This window comes from Schistocerca americana, chromosome 1 (assembly GCF_021461395.2).
Source record: "Schistocerca americana isolate TAMUIC-IGC-003095 chromosome 1, iqSchAmer2.1, whole genome shotgun sequence".
NCBI lineage: Eukaryota > Metazoa > Arthropoda > Insecta > Orthoptera > Acrididae > Schistocerca > Schistocerca americana.
In genome coordinates this window covers 545,252,007-545,268,723 of record NC_060119.1, presented here as the reverse complement: position 1 = coordinate 545,268,723, position 16,717 = coordinate 545,252,007, and the positions used below count along the sequence as shown (strand labels likewise).

General features: G+C 39.9%; 1 protein-coding gene across 5 annotated transcripts in view; it reads left to right on the top strand.

The window, feature by feature from the left end:
* Positions 1 to 16,717, top strand: part of LOC124605800 (protein turtle homolog A) — a 113,845-nt gene that overhangs the window by 7,976 nt on the left and 89,152 nt on the right. For all 5 annotated transcript variants that reach the window (XM_047137719.1, XM_047137729.1, XM_047137737.1 and 2 more), the window contains exon 3: positions 2,349 to 2,542. In XM_047137719.1, coding sequence (XP_046993675.1) covers positions 2,349 to 2,542 — 194 coding nt within the window. The remainder of the gene's footprint in view (positions 1 to 2,348; positions 2,543 to 16,717) is intronic.

Below are 16,717 nucleotides of genomic sequence, written 5' to 3'. Positions count from 1 at the left end.
TAGATGAGTTTGCTGTTTGGACAGCAAATTATCTCTCAATGGTAGAAGTAAGTTTGACTTAAATGCCAACTGATAAAATCAGAGAAGAGTTTTTGAAAGAGAAATATGTTAAGACAAAATGAAATTTGTCAGGAAATATTTATTCTGAAAATATTTCTGGAGTGTTGCATTATATGAATGCAAACTGTGGTTTATAAACACTGCAGACAAGTAGAGAATTTTTTGAAATATGGAGGTAACAAAGAAGTCCAACAATTAGATATACCAGATACCTAATGAAGAGGGTCCTGAATTGACTCAAAGAGAAAAGAAATTTGTGATCTGACTTAGCAAAATGAAGAATTGATTGATGGGAAACATTGAGGCATCAAAGAATAGTTAATTTGGTGATAGAGGGAAGTGTGTGTGGAGAGGGGGGGCGGGGGCGGTGTTAAACTAGGAAAGTACCAAGAAATGAAACATTAATCATACACAGTTGATGTTCCTGAGACATACTGTGTTTCACCTTTACCTACAATAATGGTGTTGGCAGAAGCAATGAATTAAAATTTATACCAGCATTGGGATTTGAACCCAGGTCTCTTGCTGTTTTTTTTTAAATTTCATTTTGTTCGTTGAATCTGATCAGGGCGGATGTCGTAAGACACCCTTTTAAGTTCGTTGTTGATTTATTAACTCAGTTTTTTTATTACAGAGGGCAGCTAACCCTCTGACCGAACATGCTGAGCTACCATGCCAGCTGCTTATTAGGCAGATGCACTAACCACTGCGCTACACTGGTGCTGCAGCTTATGCGAGTTTAGAAGGGTAATAGCAATCGGTTGAGACTTGAAATGGAATTTGTGTTGAGGGAGGGAGACATACTAGGGTAAACTGCTGGGCCGTGGTAGCTGCAGTGCCAATGTGGTGCAGTAGTAAGTTAATATGGCTAGTAAGCAGGTGGCCTAAGTTCAAATCCCGGCACTGGAACAAATTTTAATTAATTGCTTCAGCCTACATCATTATCATACATAAAGATTAAAATCAATATCTCTCAAGAACATCAACCATTTATGAGTAATATTTGACCAGCATTAACGCCATTTTGCTCATTGCTAAGGTGCTTTCCCAATATTGGAGAGCCTCTACAGCATTGATGTGAATTTAGAAGGGGAATAGCAGTAGGCTGAGGCCTGAACTGTAATCTGTATCAGAAAGGAAGACATACTAGGGTAATCTGTGCAGCTGTACTAGCCGTTGTGCCAGTGTGGCGCAGCAGTTAGTGCATTTGCCTAGTAAGTGGGAGATCCAGGTTGAAATCCTGGCAATGGTAAAAATTTTGATTCATTGCTTCAGCCTACATCATTATTGTATAAATGAAATACTTCCACTGGATAGACTAGTGTTTTGACTGGAAACTACAACTAGAACAATGGCATTTAAGAAGCTCAAATCTGGGAGGACAATGTTGAAGAAGCAGAAATAAAAATTGCCACTTTTGAAGTAGAATTACTTTACATAATGACTGAAATGAGAAAGACAAGAAAAGCAGACTGCTCAAACTGAGTGAGGTGTAACAGTAAAGACCACACATTTTGAGGTACAATGGCTCAAATTTCTGGGTAGACAATCAGCTTTAGTTCTACAATGTAATGCCAGGATGTTTCTTTCAATCAGGCCTGACCATTTCCTTGTCCTCTTCTGTCCTTGCCCTGCTAAGAGAACACTGGATCAGTGGTTTTAATAAAATGTTTGTAATTTTGCCTACTTTCTCTCCTTCCTTCTTTCAGTCATACATAGAGCTAAAAGCAATAAAATACCTCCTTCAACGAACATCAAAATGTGTGGTGATACCCATTGTATAATTAAGGAATGTGTGTTAAATTGTATAAACTTATAATGTTAATGGTACTCAGTGTTATGCATATTTCCCTGCCATTAGTTTTGGAATTTGGATCAGCTATATACAAAACATTTTCATTTTCAATGATAAATATAAAACAAAGCTGTTTTACTTTAGGCAGACCTAATATCTAAAAACGTGAACTGTGTTGCAGACTCAACAGAGTAAAGAAGTTTGTGTATGGGATGAGATTTGATGCGTTTGAAATGTGATACTATGTAGGAACTGAGTCATTGTAAGGAAAAAAATTTAAGATTTGGTATGTGGGATTAAGGCATCCAGAATTTGTTAGTTTGGTAATGGTGGGGGATGCCTTGGAGAGAGGAGGTTAGGGGTAGGCAATATGTATCTCTTTCTTTTGAAGAATGTGCGTGTGTGGGGAGTGGGGCCTGGGGGGGGGGGGGGGGGGGGGGGGGGAGCAGGGAGGTTATGGATTGAAGTTTGGCTTAATAATAATATGTTTCAGCTCCTCCGCCAGCACTAGTTAATGTCACTGTTCGTCCCTCTACTGTATTGGCGCTTTTGATGTGGGATGTAGCTGAAGATGGAGGGTATGAAATCACACATTTCACTATTCGATTCCGCCAGAAGTATCCCTCTGATGATGGCCAACCTAACACCTGGCGCTCAACCCTTCCTGAACATATCAGTCCAACTGCTGTAAGTAATTAGTTTATTTTCAGAGGATTTTAGATAGATAATTTTTCTGTTGAGTGACTTGGATGGTTTCTTAGTCACATCTACTTAATAATGCCAATAAAAGAACATTTTTCTAGTACAGCTACTCTCGTTTCTATATTTCAGAAGTGTTCTTGAGATCGTTGTATCTTCTGACAGAGAAGTAAGTAATTCTGTGCTATGAAACACTTATCCTTGCATTGTAGTGCCACAGAATGGAGTGTGCAGAATACTTTACTGTAGAAAAATTGTTTTCCTGATTTTTGGTTTACTAATAGGATGGCTCACTGCATCTGTTAGTTGCATAGTTTAGTTTGTGACTGAAATTTCTAGATAAATATTTAGCTGGAAGCTAATGAACTTCATTGATGAGTGCAGCAGATCTTTGTATAGATTGTAAAAATCATTATTCCACTAATTCCTTATCCTTAGACAAAGTTTATTTGGGTTGAATACGTAAACTGGCGTAGACTTATGTCTTACTAGAAATAATTGTCTGTTTGGGTGTGCACCTCTTGGACAAACTGTCCCAACAATTTTTGTAAAATTACGTAAATTAATGACATTTCCAAATTCTCACTATTATTTTACTATTATTTTGCAACTGCAGTGAAGCATGGAGTGGTAAGAACACAGACAGTTTGCATTACTCTCTCTCTCTCTCTCTCTCTCTCTCTCTCTCTCTCTCTCTCTCTCTCTCTCTGTGTGTGTGTGTGTGTGTGTGTGTGTGTGTGTGAAGGAAATATGACAAAACAACAATAGGAAACAAAGTGCAGAACCACAGTAGTGTGTGTGTGTGTGTGTGTGTGTGTGTGAAGGAAATGTGGCAAAACAACAATAGGAAACTAAGTGTAGAACTACAGTAGTGTGTGTGTGTGTGTGTGTGTGTGTGTGTGTGTGTGTGTGTGAAGGAAACATGACAAAAGAATCATACGGCAAAAAGTGCAGAAATACAGTAAGGGTTGTAATTAAGGAAAAAATGTGTGAAAAGAGCATGATTTAAGTATTCATATTTGGTAATCACAAAACTGTCAAACTCAGGCTATATGTTTTAGTGAACTGGTCATTGATAAATCCACATTTTGTATCCTGATACTAGTGAATGCTTTAAACTGTTGTCACATCAATGTGCTTGTTGAAAATTTGAATTTGTATGTTCTTTTATTGTGTTCTTGTCATTACGATGTGCCTCCCATGTCTTTCCGATTATAGAACAAGAAGAAAAAGTTTAATGTGTGAATGTCAAGTGGATGTATACTTCACAGCCGTTGTTAAGTAAGGAGAGGCAGATTGTAGAAGAATTGTGATGGGTGTCTGAGTTATCCTGCATAGTAGTCAAACAAAACGCTCTTCACAGTTAATTTTGGTCTACTGTGAGAAATTTCTCATTACACATTAGGCTACAGTGTACTGTAAACAGTCTATGAGAATAGCCTTCTTAAGTTTTTACAAATGACAACTAGATGGTGCTGTTGAGATGTGACAGTACTGTTACCGTCTAGTCAGTGAAGGAAAGTTAGAGGAAAATTTCATGTAGTCACAAATTTTTGTGCAGTGGTATGGAGGGAGTGTTGTGAACAACATCTTAAAAATCCTGACTGGTGGAGTGTGAGCTTGAGGCTGGGGGAGTGTGAAGGTCACTTTTGTAGGCTTTTCATGAATGTCTTGACAGCCGCAGCTTCAAGTGAAACTTTTTCCCAGTACGAAATTAAATCATATTAATTTTTGTATAAAGAAAGGTCCTATTCATCTTTTCTCTAGGACTAATTATTTTCCCATTGCAAGGAATAATAGTGTTTTAATGGTGTGTGTGTGTGTGTGTGTGTGTGTGTGTGTGTGTGTGTGTGTCAAACATCATTTAAGTGGTTAGTATAACATCAAGAACACCAGAAGTACCATGTGGGTAATTTTTTACCCACAAGAGTTTTTCAAGGGCCTTAACCCCCTCCATAATCATCACAGGACCAAATGCTCCTGTGACTTTTCATCATTTATGGGGTTGTACAACTCACTAAAATTTTATCCCTCCAGCCCACCTAGAAGTATGAAACATTTATCAGTTCTTCTGGTAGCACCATGTGGATGATTTCTGACTCATACGCATTTTAGCGCAATTTGATATCAATAACACTAAATAGTTTCTGAGCATACCTTAACTCAATTCATGAGATGTTGGAGTGTATTAAGACACTTTGGGCCAAAAAGACCTTGAAATACAAAGAATTTGGAGGTCGGGCGATACTTTATATCAGTGTGGCTTTCCATTTTCTATGGTCTGGCAACATGCAGACCTATAAAGTGACACTGATGAGCCACAGAATAACATCCTACATCGCAGGCTGGGGCACTGCTAATAGTTCCCATACACAACAGCAAATGCCAGGTGTGTCATACTTAATGTTTCCTATCTGTACTTGACCTGAGTAGGCTGAGGCAGACCTGACACCAACAACGTAAGCTTGCAGTTTATTTTCATGAGTTTGTGTCACTGAAGCTACGATTGCAAGACGATGTGGCATTATGAAGAGCGAGATTCTCTACTGTCTGGAGAACATTTTACTGGTGCAATTGAGTGATGAATCCAGTAGTGAGACAATTCCATTGGAGGACAACAATTTGTTCCAGTGAAAACCGCTGACTCAAGTGATTCAGACACAGCAAATGAACAGTCAGCAGCATCTGATCCATCTGACGATGACCTCCTTCTTACACAACATAAGCATGAACCATTCTAGCTATATTTTTGAACCAAAGAGCACACAGTCAACTGTACAGCTTTCTTCCTTCTATTATTTAGATGTCAGATTTACAGATTCTACCCGAAGGTCTGAACATCCCTCTCAATAATGAGCCAAACATGCATACAATGTAAGACAAGGCCTTCAACAGGGACAAGGATGGTGGGGCAAAGGAGTTATCGGTCAGCTACCTGATGGAGTCAGCAAGTCACTGATAAATAAAACTTTATTCAAAACTCAAATGCAATGTCACTGATAATCTAATGTAAACACTTAAGTCAAATTGCGTCGTGGCTGATCTTTTGCCATTGTTCCCACTCTTTCACCGGTTACAAAGCATTTTGACATGTCACAAGACAGTGACGGCATGGCTGTTGGTGCAGTTCATGGAGCAGCGAAAGGTGGACTGGTCACAGTCACGGTATACTGAGTGCCACACGTTGTGCAACAGCTCATGTCAGTGATCCAATCCTGAAACTGATAAAGTACACTGAAGAAAACGCTCACAGCACAGTTGGTAATAATGAGTGATTCCTAAGCCTGGAAGAACTAGATGCTTTTATTGGATTACTTTAGACTTGTGGAGCATAGGGTGCTTGGGGAATTTCATACAAAGACATAAAGCAATAAGTGGGGACCTCCTTTCTTTCAAAGCACCGTGTCAAGTAACAAATTTGCAGAAATATCCAGTCATTTGTGTGTGATTATGTGTCATCAAGAAGACAACATAAGAAAACTGATAAATTTTGCCTTGCTTCAGAAATAAGGAATCTGTTTACTGCCAATTGCTTTGTCTGCTAAAAGCCAGACAAGACAATGACTGTCGACGACCAACTGTATTCTTGTGGGTGCAGGTGCCCATTCATACAATACTTGCTGCGTAAGCCTGATAAGTATGGGATAAAATACTGGATTTTGTGTGATGCTGACAACTGCTACATCCTGAATAGATTCCCTTACCATGGCAAAGATGAAACTTGTGATCCAATCAAGAGTCTTGGTCACCATATCGGTATGAAAGTGGCACAGCCATTCCCCAACTGTGGTTGTAACATCAGCAACTGACAACTTCATCACCTCTGTGAAACAAGCGGATGAGCTGGAACAAAAAGGAACAAGTATAGTTGGCATGCTTTCAATTTCACTGAAGGAGATTCATCCTACGGTGCGGAGTGGAGGTAATGTATTGTATGCAACACACTTGTACAAGTCAGGTGACAATCTTTTCTCAGTATACCGAGAGAAAATGGAAAATATGTCCTTATTCTGATTGACATGCATGCTGGATGTCAGGTGAATGAGAATATTGAGCAGAAACTTCCGCAAAACTGTAAAGTCTTAAGGGTGGAGTCACTGTAATTGCTCAAATGGCTAGATGCTGCAGTGTCTGAGCTGGAACCCACTGGTGGTGATGTTACCTTGATCAACACTAGCTTGAGTTTTAAGTTACTTAATTACTTACCTCTAAGAAGATTTGACGCTGAGAGATTATCCTCATAGTTGTAGATGGGCTTGCTGCTCCTTACAATCTGCAGTGAGGAGCTAGTCTCCCCTTGCAGGCACTCGATACTGGTGCTGGCCAATATGGAAATAGAAGGCGTTATCAAATTCACGCTTCCTGCAAATAACAAAAGTGAAATAAAATGTCAAACTTATGCTTCAAGTGCAACAAGGTTGTGTGCGAAAGCTGCTAAGTACAAACTCTTATCTGAACTGTGAGCCCATCCCAGATTAGACAATTCTGTCAACTCTTTGTTCCTAAATGTTTCTAAGTATAGACTAAAGTTGTTGATTCGAATGCTTTAATTCCCTGATTGCAATAAGCAAGAAAACATGCAGAGCGTTTTAGTCACCTGCTGCATTTTAGAATCTTTCACAAAAACCTGGTACTCAACGTATTTGTCTGTAAAAGTAAAAATACTACTAGTACTCACAAAAACAGTATGTTTTGGCTCTGTTTCAGTCTTTATTTATTTATTTATTTATTTATTTTTTTTTTTTAAGGAAACATTGTAGCATTGTTTTACTTCTTTTGGTGATGATTTGTGAAACACTGTGGAATTTCTAGTGTAAAATGAAAAAGAAAAAATCTGAAAATTTATGTTTGACAGTGTGCTATTCATTTTAGAGACCAAATTATCCTTTGACTAAACTTTAGAGACTTCCTGAACGAATTGGCAACACGGCGACACTCAAAATCAAATACGAATAAAACTGTGGTTTCCTACTGTGGGTCAAAAAATCCCACATGGTACTACTAGGGGTACGGCAAAGTCCAGCACTTCTAGTGTTAAGGGATAAATTGTGTTCTGGGGGGTGTAACAGGGTGAAAATGTGGGGTGTAGGTTAAAAGTGTGAGGGAAAGTAGGATGCCGAACTGCGATCATGCACTTTCCTCCTCCATACGTCTGCCGAAGGACGAGAGAGTGGACAATTTCCAATTCTCTCTACCACATGGTCAAAAAAAAGTAACTCCAGGGTGTTTCACAAAGTTACACAGATCCTTTTGCAACTCGCGATATGAAACACTGGCATTGAAGTGTGCATACATGCATGGGAGTGTTTACTTTCCACAAAGTGAGGTAACACTACATGGAATGCAGATATGAGTTGCTGATAATACAACCCCAAGAAAAGCATATGGACAGATTCTACATAAATCTCTGTACAGTTTTCAACAAAGATAGAGGAAAATTGATTCTTAGCCATCCTGTACAGCAGATTGAATTTTTTTCTGGGAAAGGCAGCTTCCCCTCCCATGATTGCCACTCTCTTTTCAGTTAACAGACTGACTATACCTACCTAGCATTTCCTGTCCAGTTCTCTCATGTGAGGAGACAAAATAACTTCAATGAACTCATGTTTATATAGTGGAGCTATTTTCAGTTTATTTAGTGAGTATTTCACTGCTAAGTCAAAACATTATGACCACTGCCCACAGAAACATTGGATACTGCCTGGTGGCATTGTGGGCACACGATACAGTAACTAAAGAATGTAATCAGAGTAGACATGGCTGGGGGATCACCATAGCGAAGATGCGGGCTGGAAATGGGGAAATCCATTGGGATAAGCAACATTGACAAATAGCAGATTATTATTATTATGCAGAGCCTGTGAGTGAGTATCAAATGTTCATGTGCTACTGCCATGAGCCTCTGCGGAGAGAGGTAGAACAACAGTGAAACTGCCACTAGCTGCTAAATGGTTGGATGTCCACGTCTCTTCACAGAACATGTGGTTTGGAGGCTTGACTGCTTTGTAAAGGAGGATAGACGATGATCTGTGGCATCTCTGCTGAAAGAGCGTAATGCTGATGCACGCACCAGTGTTTCAGAATACACCATTCATCGTACACTGTTGAATAAGTAGCTCCGCAGCAGACCACCCGTCCACATTCACAAATTGATCTACATCTACATCCACATCCATACTCCGCAAGCCACCTGACGGTGTGTGGCGGAGGGTACCCTGAGTACCTCTATCGGTTCTCCCTTCTATTCCAGTCTCGTATTGTTCGTGGAAAGAAGGATTGTCGATATGCTTCTATGTGGGCTCTAATCTCTCTGATTTTATCCTCATGGTCTCTTCACAAGAAGTACGTAGGAGGGAGCAATATACTGCTTGACTCTTCAGTGAAGGTATGTTCTCAAAACTTTAAAAGCCCGTACCGAGCTACTGAGCGTCTCTCCTGCAGAGTCTTCCACTGTAGTTTATCTATCATCTCCGTAATGCTTTCGCGATTACTAAGTGATCCTGTAACGAAGCGCGCTGCTCTCCGTTGGATCTTCTCTATCTCTTCTATCAACTCTATCTGGTACGGATCCCACAGTGCTGAGCAGTATTCAAGCAGTGGGCGAACAAGTGTACTGTAACCTACTTCCTTTGTTTTCGGATTGCATTTCCTTAGGATTCTTCCAATGAATCTCAGTCTGGCATCTGCTTTACCAACGATCAACTTTATATGATCATTCCATTTTAAATCACTCCTAATGCGTACTCCCAGATAATTTATGGAATTAACTGCTTTCAGTTGCTGACCTGCTATTTTGTAGCTAGATGATAAGGGATCTATCTTTCTATGTATTCGCAGCACATTACACTTGTCTACATTGAGATTCAATTGCCATTTCCTGCACCATGCGTCAATTCACTGCAGATCCTCCTGCATTTCAGTACAATTTTCCATTGGATCCAATGTTATCATCAATTTTGATTGCAGTGGGATCGGGGCCATCAGGATTTGACCATCAATCAATGGAAACATGTCAGCTCTTCAGGTGAATCACATTTTTGCTTCACTATGTCCCTAGTTGTGTCCACAAATGCTGTCATTGAGGTGAATGATGGCTTGAAATGTGCAGCATGCCACGGATGCAGGCTGGTGGGAGCAGTATTATGCTATGGGAGACCTCTCCTGCACTTGCATGGGACCTGTGGTAGTAATCAAAGACACTGTGACAGCTGCAAACTATGTGCTTCCCTTCATGCTTGATGTCTTCTCTGGCGGCAGTGTCATTTTTCAGCATGAAATCATGTTGATGTCTTGGTGACCAAATTTACCTGATATAAATCCTATGCAACCCCTCTGGATTGCTACCATGTACACAAATCAGTGGCCCATTCATCATCATCATCTTCGTTTCCCCTCTACCCAACATCTGGTCGGGTTGGGGAATCAATGGTACTTCACCATTTTACTCTCTCTTTCCACCATTCTTCTTCCACAATTTGGAACAGGTTTCTCCTCCTTAAACTCATCTGTTTCGTATCAATCCATCTTGTTCTTGGCCTCTTGCCTTCAATCTTGAACTCCAATGTTCTTCTTGGTATTCTTCTCTCTACCATCCTCTTCACATGCCCAAACCATTTTAATCTATTCTAAGCGCCCCCCCCCCCCCCCCCCCCCCCCACACACGGGGTTCAAGGTCACCTTTATTGATAAAAAGTGCAGTCATTGGTTAGAGTTGCACTTTCACAACATCCATGGCCTTTAAACCAAATAAATAAACTTTCAGAACTCATTTTCACAACATCCGTGGCCCTTACACCAATCAAATACACCTTTAGTACTCTCTACACTGCGTCTCCTATGAGTGTGGAGAGTTAAGGGCTTACCAGAATAGTAACAAGACCTAACCCAGATCCTTATTAACTGTCTCACCAATATGATAGATATGACAAGCAGTCACATTAGGAATCAAAACCGTGCAACCCAGCAGTGGCAGGAGCACTACTACCAGATTATTCAACAGCAACAGTAAACCAACTATTACTATGACTGAAGCTTTCATTATTTAGAGTACTAAAATTACAATTATGTCCTATAAATACACATGCTCCATCAAGAGTAGAAGTATTGGTGACTTAATGCAGTTTCGTTTTTGCAACAACCACTCTAGTGCCACTCTTTGTTTGTACGTTAATAACGCTCATGAAAACAGTAGCGCAATGACGCACATGTCGACAGCATCTGTTGTGCATCGTGATTCAGTAGCACCATCCAGTGCAGTTGCCTGTGCAGCAACCCAGTCCGATTCAGATTGGCAGTGAGACCAGATATGCCACTGCTTATAGAGCTGATTACACTTATCAACACTGCAACTTCTGGCTTTGGCCTCACATCACCCTCGGTGGCCAGAGAAACTAAGGCTGCTGAGTGGGCAGGACCACACTTTGTGAAAAGCAAACACCCAAAGGCATGTCTGCATAATGTGCCACCTGTGATTTATAAGACGAGCTGCAGAAGGGTTGGTATAACTTCGTGAAATACCCTGTAGTTGCCTTTTTGACAATGTGCTTTAGAGAGAAAGGGAAATTGCCTGCCCCTTTTCATTTTGCAGACCTATGAGGTAGGAAAGTGTATAATCACAATCTGGGAATCTAGCTTCCCTCATACTTCGAAACTCCACCCCTGCATTTCCACCCTGTTACCCTCCCAGAACACAGTTATCCCATAATAATGTTCAACTGCACTTAGATGTGCTAGAATAATTTAATGTTGGTTTTTATCAAGTTATTTAATAATAAACATCAGTGTTATACAATTGAAACAGTATTCAACAATCTATTTTAGGAAGTTTAATTTTGTACTGGAAAAAATTTTCGCCATAAGTTGTGGTTTTCGATGTATTCATTAAAAGCCTAAACAAGTTACTTTCATGCCCCCACCTTTCCCCTATGTTCACATACCACTGGTTATGTTGTTCATGACACACTCTGCTACCACTGTACAAAAATATGGGACTACACAAATTTTTCCTTTTGTTGACATTTTTTGGTCTTTGGTGCCTTGGCAATTACTGTAAAATTTGTCATTCATTATCATTAAAACAATGTCAGCGAGAAATGAGTCAAGTACTTTGTTCACAGTAAGAATATAGAGAAACAGTGTTGTGAATAATGGAAATTACATGTGAGAATTTTCATTGGATGATTTTATACAATTTTCAGTGAATCCTAATTCAACATCACTGCCTCAAAGTGTTTCTTTCAACTTTGGTAATCTGTTGCCTCCAGTAAAGATAGTTTTCAGCTGGGTACATGGTGGGGAGGGGGCGGGGGGGGGGGGCGATAGGTGGGGAGAAGAGCGCTATCTGGTGGTGGCATGATGAGTCTGCCACCAGGTGCATCATAAGGAGGCGGTGGGGAAGGGGGGGGGGGGGAGGAGAGGACAGGCAAGGGGAAAAACAAGCATGTGCATTGGCAGAGGATGATGCACAATGAGGGTGAGTGGACATGAATAAAGGAGGTGATAGGACAGAGGGGATGGAAACTGTAGGGTGTGGGGACAGTAGGTTACCATAGGTCAAGGCCAGGATAAGTTCGGGAGTGGAGAATATGTTTAAGGATAACTCCCATCTGCACATTTCAGAAGTGGTGGTGGAGATGAGGATCCAGATGGCCTGGATTGTGAAGCAGCTAGCCAGATATGACACGATTATTGTTGTCTAGCGTTCAAATTTCTATACTGTTCATCCAGGCATTCCCAACCCCTCCCCCCACCCCCACCCCTCCTCCCTCACCCCTCCTCCGCACCCTTCCCTTTTGAATCCCTTGATTAAATCCCTTCACTAAACAAGAGGAAATTCAGAGACAGGTTTGTTTGCGCAGGAGGCAGATGAGAAGGATGATGACACTAGCAGGCATGCACACAGGAATTTTTGGTGTGGGGCAAGGAAGGGGGAATACTGTAGAAATGAGTGGATGCCAATAGGGAAAAATCCTGGGGGAAAGAGGGAGGTGGGAAAAGTAGGGAGAGGTAGAAATTCTGGATGTGTGTAATTGATTGGGACAAGACAAAAGGGTAGAGACAGATGACTTGCAAGGGGGCAAGTTGAAGATAGGAAGCAGCAGTCTCCAGCTGATCTTGATGGTATAGTTGAGAAGCAGCTGTTAGTCATTTTTAAATAAAAGCTTTTTGGTATTCAAACCAAGTCATTTCAAATAAAATTCTGTAACTTTTAAAAGCTGTTTCTAGCATCATTGTCAAGTAAAACTACAAGTTGCCCTTGTTGGTTATGTGCCCTATTTACTGTATATAGGTAAGGCAGCAGTTTCTGGAACCTTTCAGAGGATGCTCGGAGATATACCTATGGGAATGCAAGGTGAAAAGCTTCTAGCTTCTCCCTTCAGACATGGCACCTGAACACTCAGTAGGTTTATTCTTGATGATAGTAACAGAGACAGCTGTTGAAAAATCTATAATTTTACCTATAATGGCAGAGCTCAAATATCAAGAAGATGTAATAATTTTCATGTTGGCCAGCAATGAAACAGCAAAATTATATGCAGCATGGTTGTACTCACAAGTGGTTTGCTTCTGCTCTGATAGGCTGTATGCTTGTTTAGTAAGCACGAGAGGATTACAGAGATACTCAACAACATGTAGTGGCAGATGCTACAAGAGAGGTTTTGTGCATTACGAGAGATTTACTGTTGAAATTCTGTGCGCATACATTCCAAGAAGAGTTGGGCAACGTACTACTTCCTTCTTCGTACATTTGACAAATTAACCATGATGAGAGTATCAGAGAAACTAGAGCTCATACATAGGCTCACTGACAATTGTTCTTACCATGCACAATTTATGATTGAAACAAGGAATGGGAGAAGTATCCTCTGCCGTATGGTGTAACATGACCAGTAGAATATAGTGGTACTTATAGGCTAGAAGTTTTTCCCTTCATAAATGACAGAGGTTAAGAAGTATTGGTGTTTCGACAAGAACTGTGGCTCACCTGTAAACGGTGTGTAAAGCAGTCTTTCCCTCCCTCTTCCCTCCCTCCCCCCTTCCCCCTCCCTCCCCCCTTCCCCCTCCCTCCCCCCTTCCCCCTCCCTCCCCCTCCCTCCCCTTCCCCCTCCCTCCCCCCTTCCCCCTCCCTCCCCCTCTCTCTCCCTCTCCCCCCTCTCCTTCCCCCCCTCTCCCCTCCACCCCCCCCCCCTCTCTCTCTCTCTCTCTCTCTCTCTCTCTCTCTCTCTCTCTTGCCCCCCCCCCCTCTCTCTCACTTATAGTGCATTTGGTGCATAATAATGATCAGTTCTTGCAATCATACCACCAGTTATCAAAGCCTTTAGAGCAAGGAGGCAAGAGTATTGTCTCTGGGTAATTGCTGTGGATGAAATAATTCCACACATTTACCATACCAATAAATCACTCAATCGTCACCTTCTAACAAATAAATCAACACAACGTGCCTCTGCCCACATGTACAGGTGAAAATCCAAGAGTACAGCTTAACTGTAATTTTCATTGTTGATCAGTTAATCTGTGGCATGGTGTAAATGATATGTACAACTTTGTGTAGCCCCTGAAGTAGTAATCTGTTAATTTACTGACAACCCCAGTGTCCTCGTTTGTGACAGTTTCAAATACTGGTACCTTGGAAACAGTTGCTAATGGAACATATATTTATCCGATGTTTTCCGTTCAGAGTTATTGATACTATTTGTCTTAATATTTGTTGTTTTCCTTGTGAATCATCTGTAGAGAGAGAGAGAGAGAGAGAGAGAGAGAGAGAGAGAGATTGAAAATGCTCTTACATTTCCATGGGACATACCCGATGTTACTTAAGTTTATTTTGAAAGTTCTCTATCCATTATAATGAACTGGGTGTGTAGTCAAATACTCAGTTGCGTATCTTCAAAGATACCATACTTCACATGATTATATATTTGTTAGTAGTTGATGATGCAGTACAGTGTTGAACACCTTTTGGAAGTCCAAGATGATGGGCCCTAGCTAATCATCTGTCTGCTCTGAAGAATGTTTGTTTCAAGAATTTCATTTCATTTATTGTTTTATGCAGATTTACAGAGAACTATAGGGTTCCTACGTACAGCTAGTCCTGAAATTTCTCTAGGTGTTTCATCGCCAAATATTTACTAGGTAGCTGGCCAAAGTGGGGTTAAAACGACAGAAAAATTAGTTAATAGACACTGATTTTCCTTCCAAAAATTTGTCATGAAATTAACAAAATTTATATTGTCTATTTGATGGAAATGGTTGCATTGTTTTTGCTTCATTATAGATGATTTAATTTGGCAGATGAGTGAGAATCTCACAACTTCCTAAAAACGGCGTTTGAAGACAGTTTTTTTGTTTTTGCACTAAACTCAGTCTGTAGGCAAGTTATGAATAAAACTATAAATAATTTGTTGATGAGAGTTATTTCCCAAAATATCTGTGATCCTTTTCTGTCAGTTTCAAGGTATCAGTTGCAGTTTACTGCCAGGTCTATGTAAGTTTCACAATGTGGTTTTAAGTACAGTGTTTTATTGGCATGTGCATGTTATTAGAATACCTATATACCTTGAAATTCATCTCGTTTCTGCCAGATTAATTTACTTTATTGCCACATAGCACTATAATTCAAAAATAAAGAAAATCTTGTGCTGATAATTTAACAGCATAGGTGAAACAATCTGTCAGAATATTCAAGAGACTTAAACATATAGATGTGATGCAGGAACATTAGTCCTAAAATTAAATGTAAGTTTCCGAGTCACTTGTGAGTATTTGTCTTGTGCAGACAGAAGAAAACAGAAGTTGTGCACTGTAGTGAGCACAGTGATTTATTAATGGAAGAAATAGTGTTAGCACATAATGATTGTGCCTGTTGAAAATTGCACTGTACTACACCACAGATTTTTAAGTTAATGTACAGGAAACATATACTTTTTAATTTAACATATGCTGCAACTTGTTTTCAACAAAGAAGTAACCTACTCTGCTTGAAAACTCATACTGAAATAGACAAGTTGTTTACTTTAAACAGTTGTTTACTACTTAGTGTGTGCTACTTTTTCATCTTTGGTATTCCCTCACCTTGAACATTTAAGTCAGTTACTTTACACAGCTGATTAGTGTCTAATATAAGGTACTGTTTTGTCAGTGGCCATTATTGACATATCATGATATATATTTTGGCTGAACATAGTTCAAGAGGAAGTAGTCATAAATTATTAATAAGAAGTGGCTTGAACATTTTTGTGATTAATTTTTGTTAATCAGTTTCTGTAGCTTCATAGAAGCTATATCTAAAATTACCCAATTGTTTGCTTCTTGAATTCACAAAAAGGAATTGCACCTCAGATACTACGTATTTGGTGTTTCTGAGGTACATGTTTATCACATTTGTTTATGTGGTCTGGAAAGAATAAAGTTGTTCCTGTAGGTAGTCTAGATATATTTGTTTATTGCAATAATGAAAATTACAGACTGGAAATGATAACCACAACACATGGGCCCCTAAACACATCCACTCACAACAACTCCAGTAATAGTTACTGTTGATTTGTTCTGGTCATTGTCAGTATGCCCCTGTTACAAATGGAGTTGTGCACAAAACAAACCAGCAAAGAAAGTAATCTAAAAGTGTTGTGTAGGTTAATCACATTATCCAGGCATGTCCTGCTCTTATAGAAATGCAGGTTTTCTCAGTGGATTTAATTGATGAAATCTTCTTGGGTTATCAGTCTAGTCATGGCATCATATTGCCACAATGCCTGAAAGTGACAAGCGGGAAAATAATTGAAATGCATGACTAGGCTGATAACCCTGCAAGGTTTCATTTATATCATTATCTAGAGATCCTGAAGGTAGTTGTCAGATGTAGGGTAGGGGACAAAGAAAAGGCATTGATATTTTGTCCAACACTGTAAATAAAAACAAAGGCCTTTCAAACCACGCATAATAGAAGAAAAATGGCTATTTACCAATATTTAAAATGCAAGCAGTTCAAACAGAAGTGATAGAAATGCAAAAGTTATTAAATAAATGTATGGTAGCTGCTTAACAGAAGTAAAGACCAGAGAAGGAGATTAAAAGAATTGCAAGAATAGTATGGAAAGGACTAATCACTCAGAAGCATGGACCCAAAATGTGTGTGATGACACGTTACTTAGAAGTAGGTGGTTC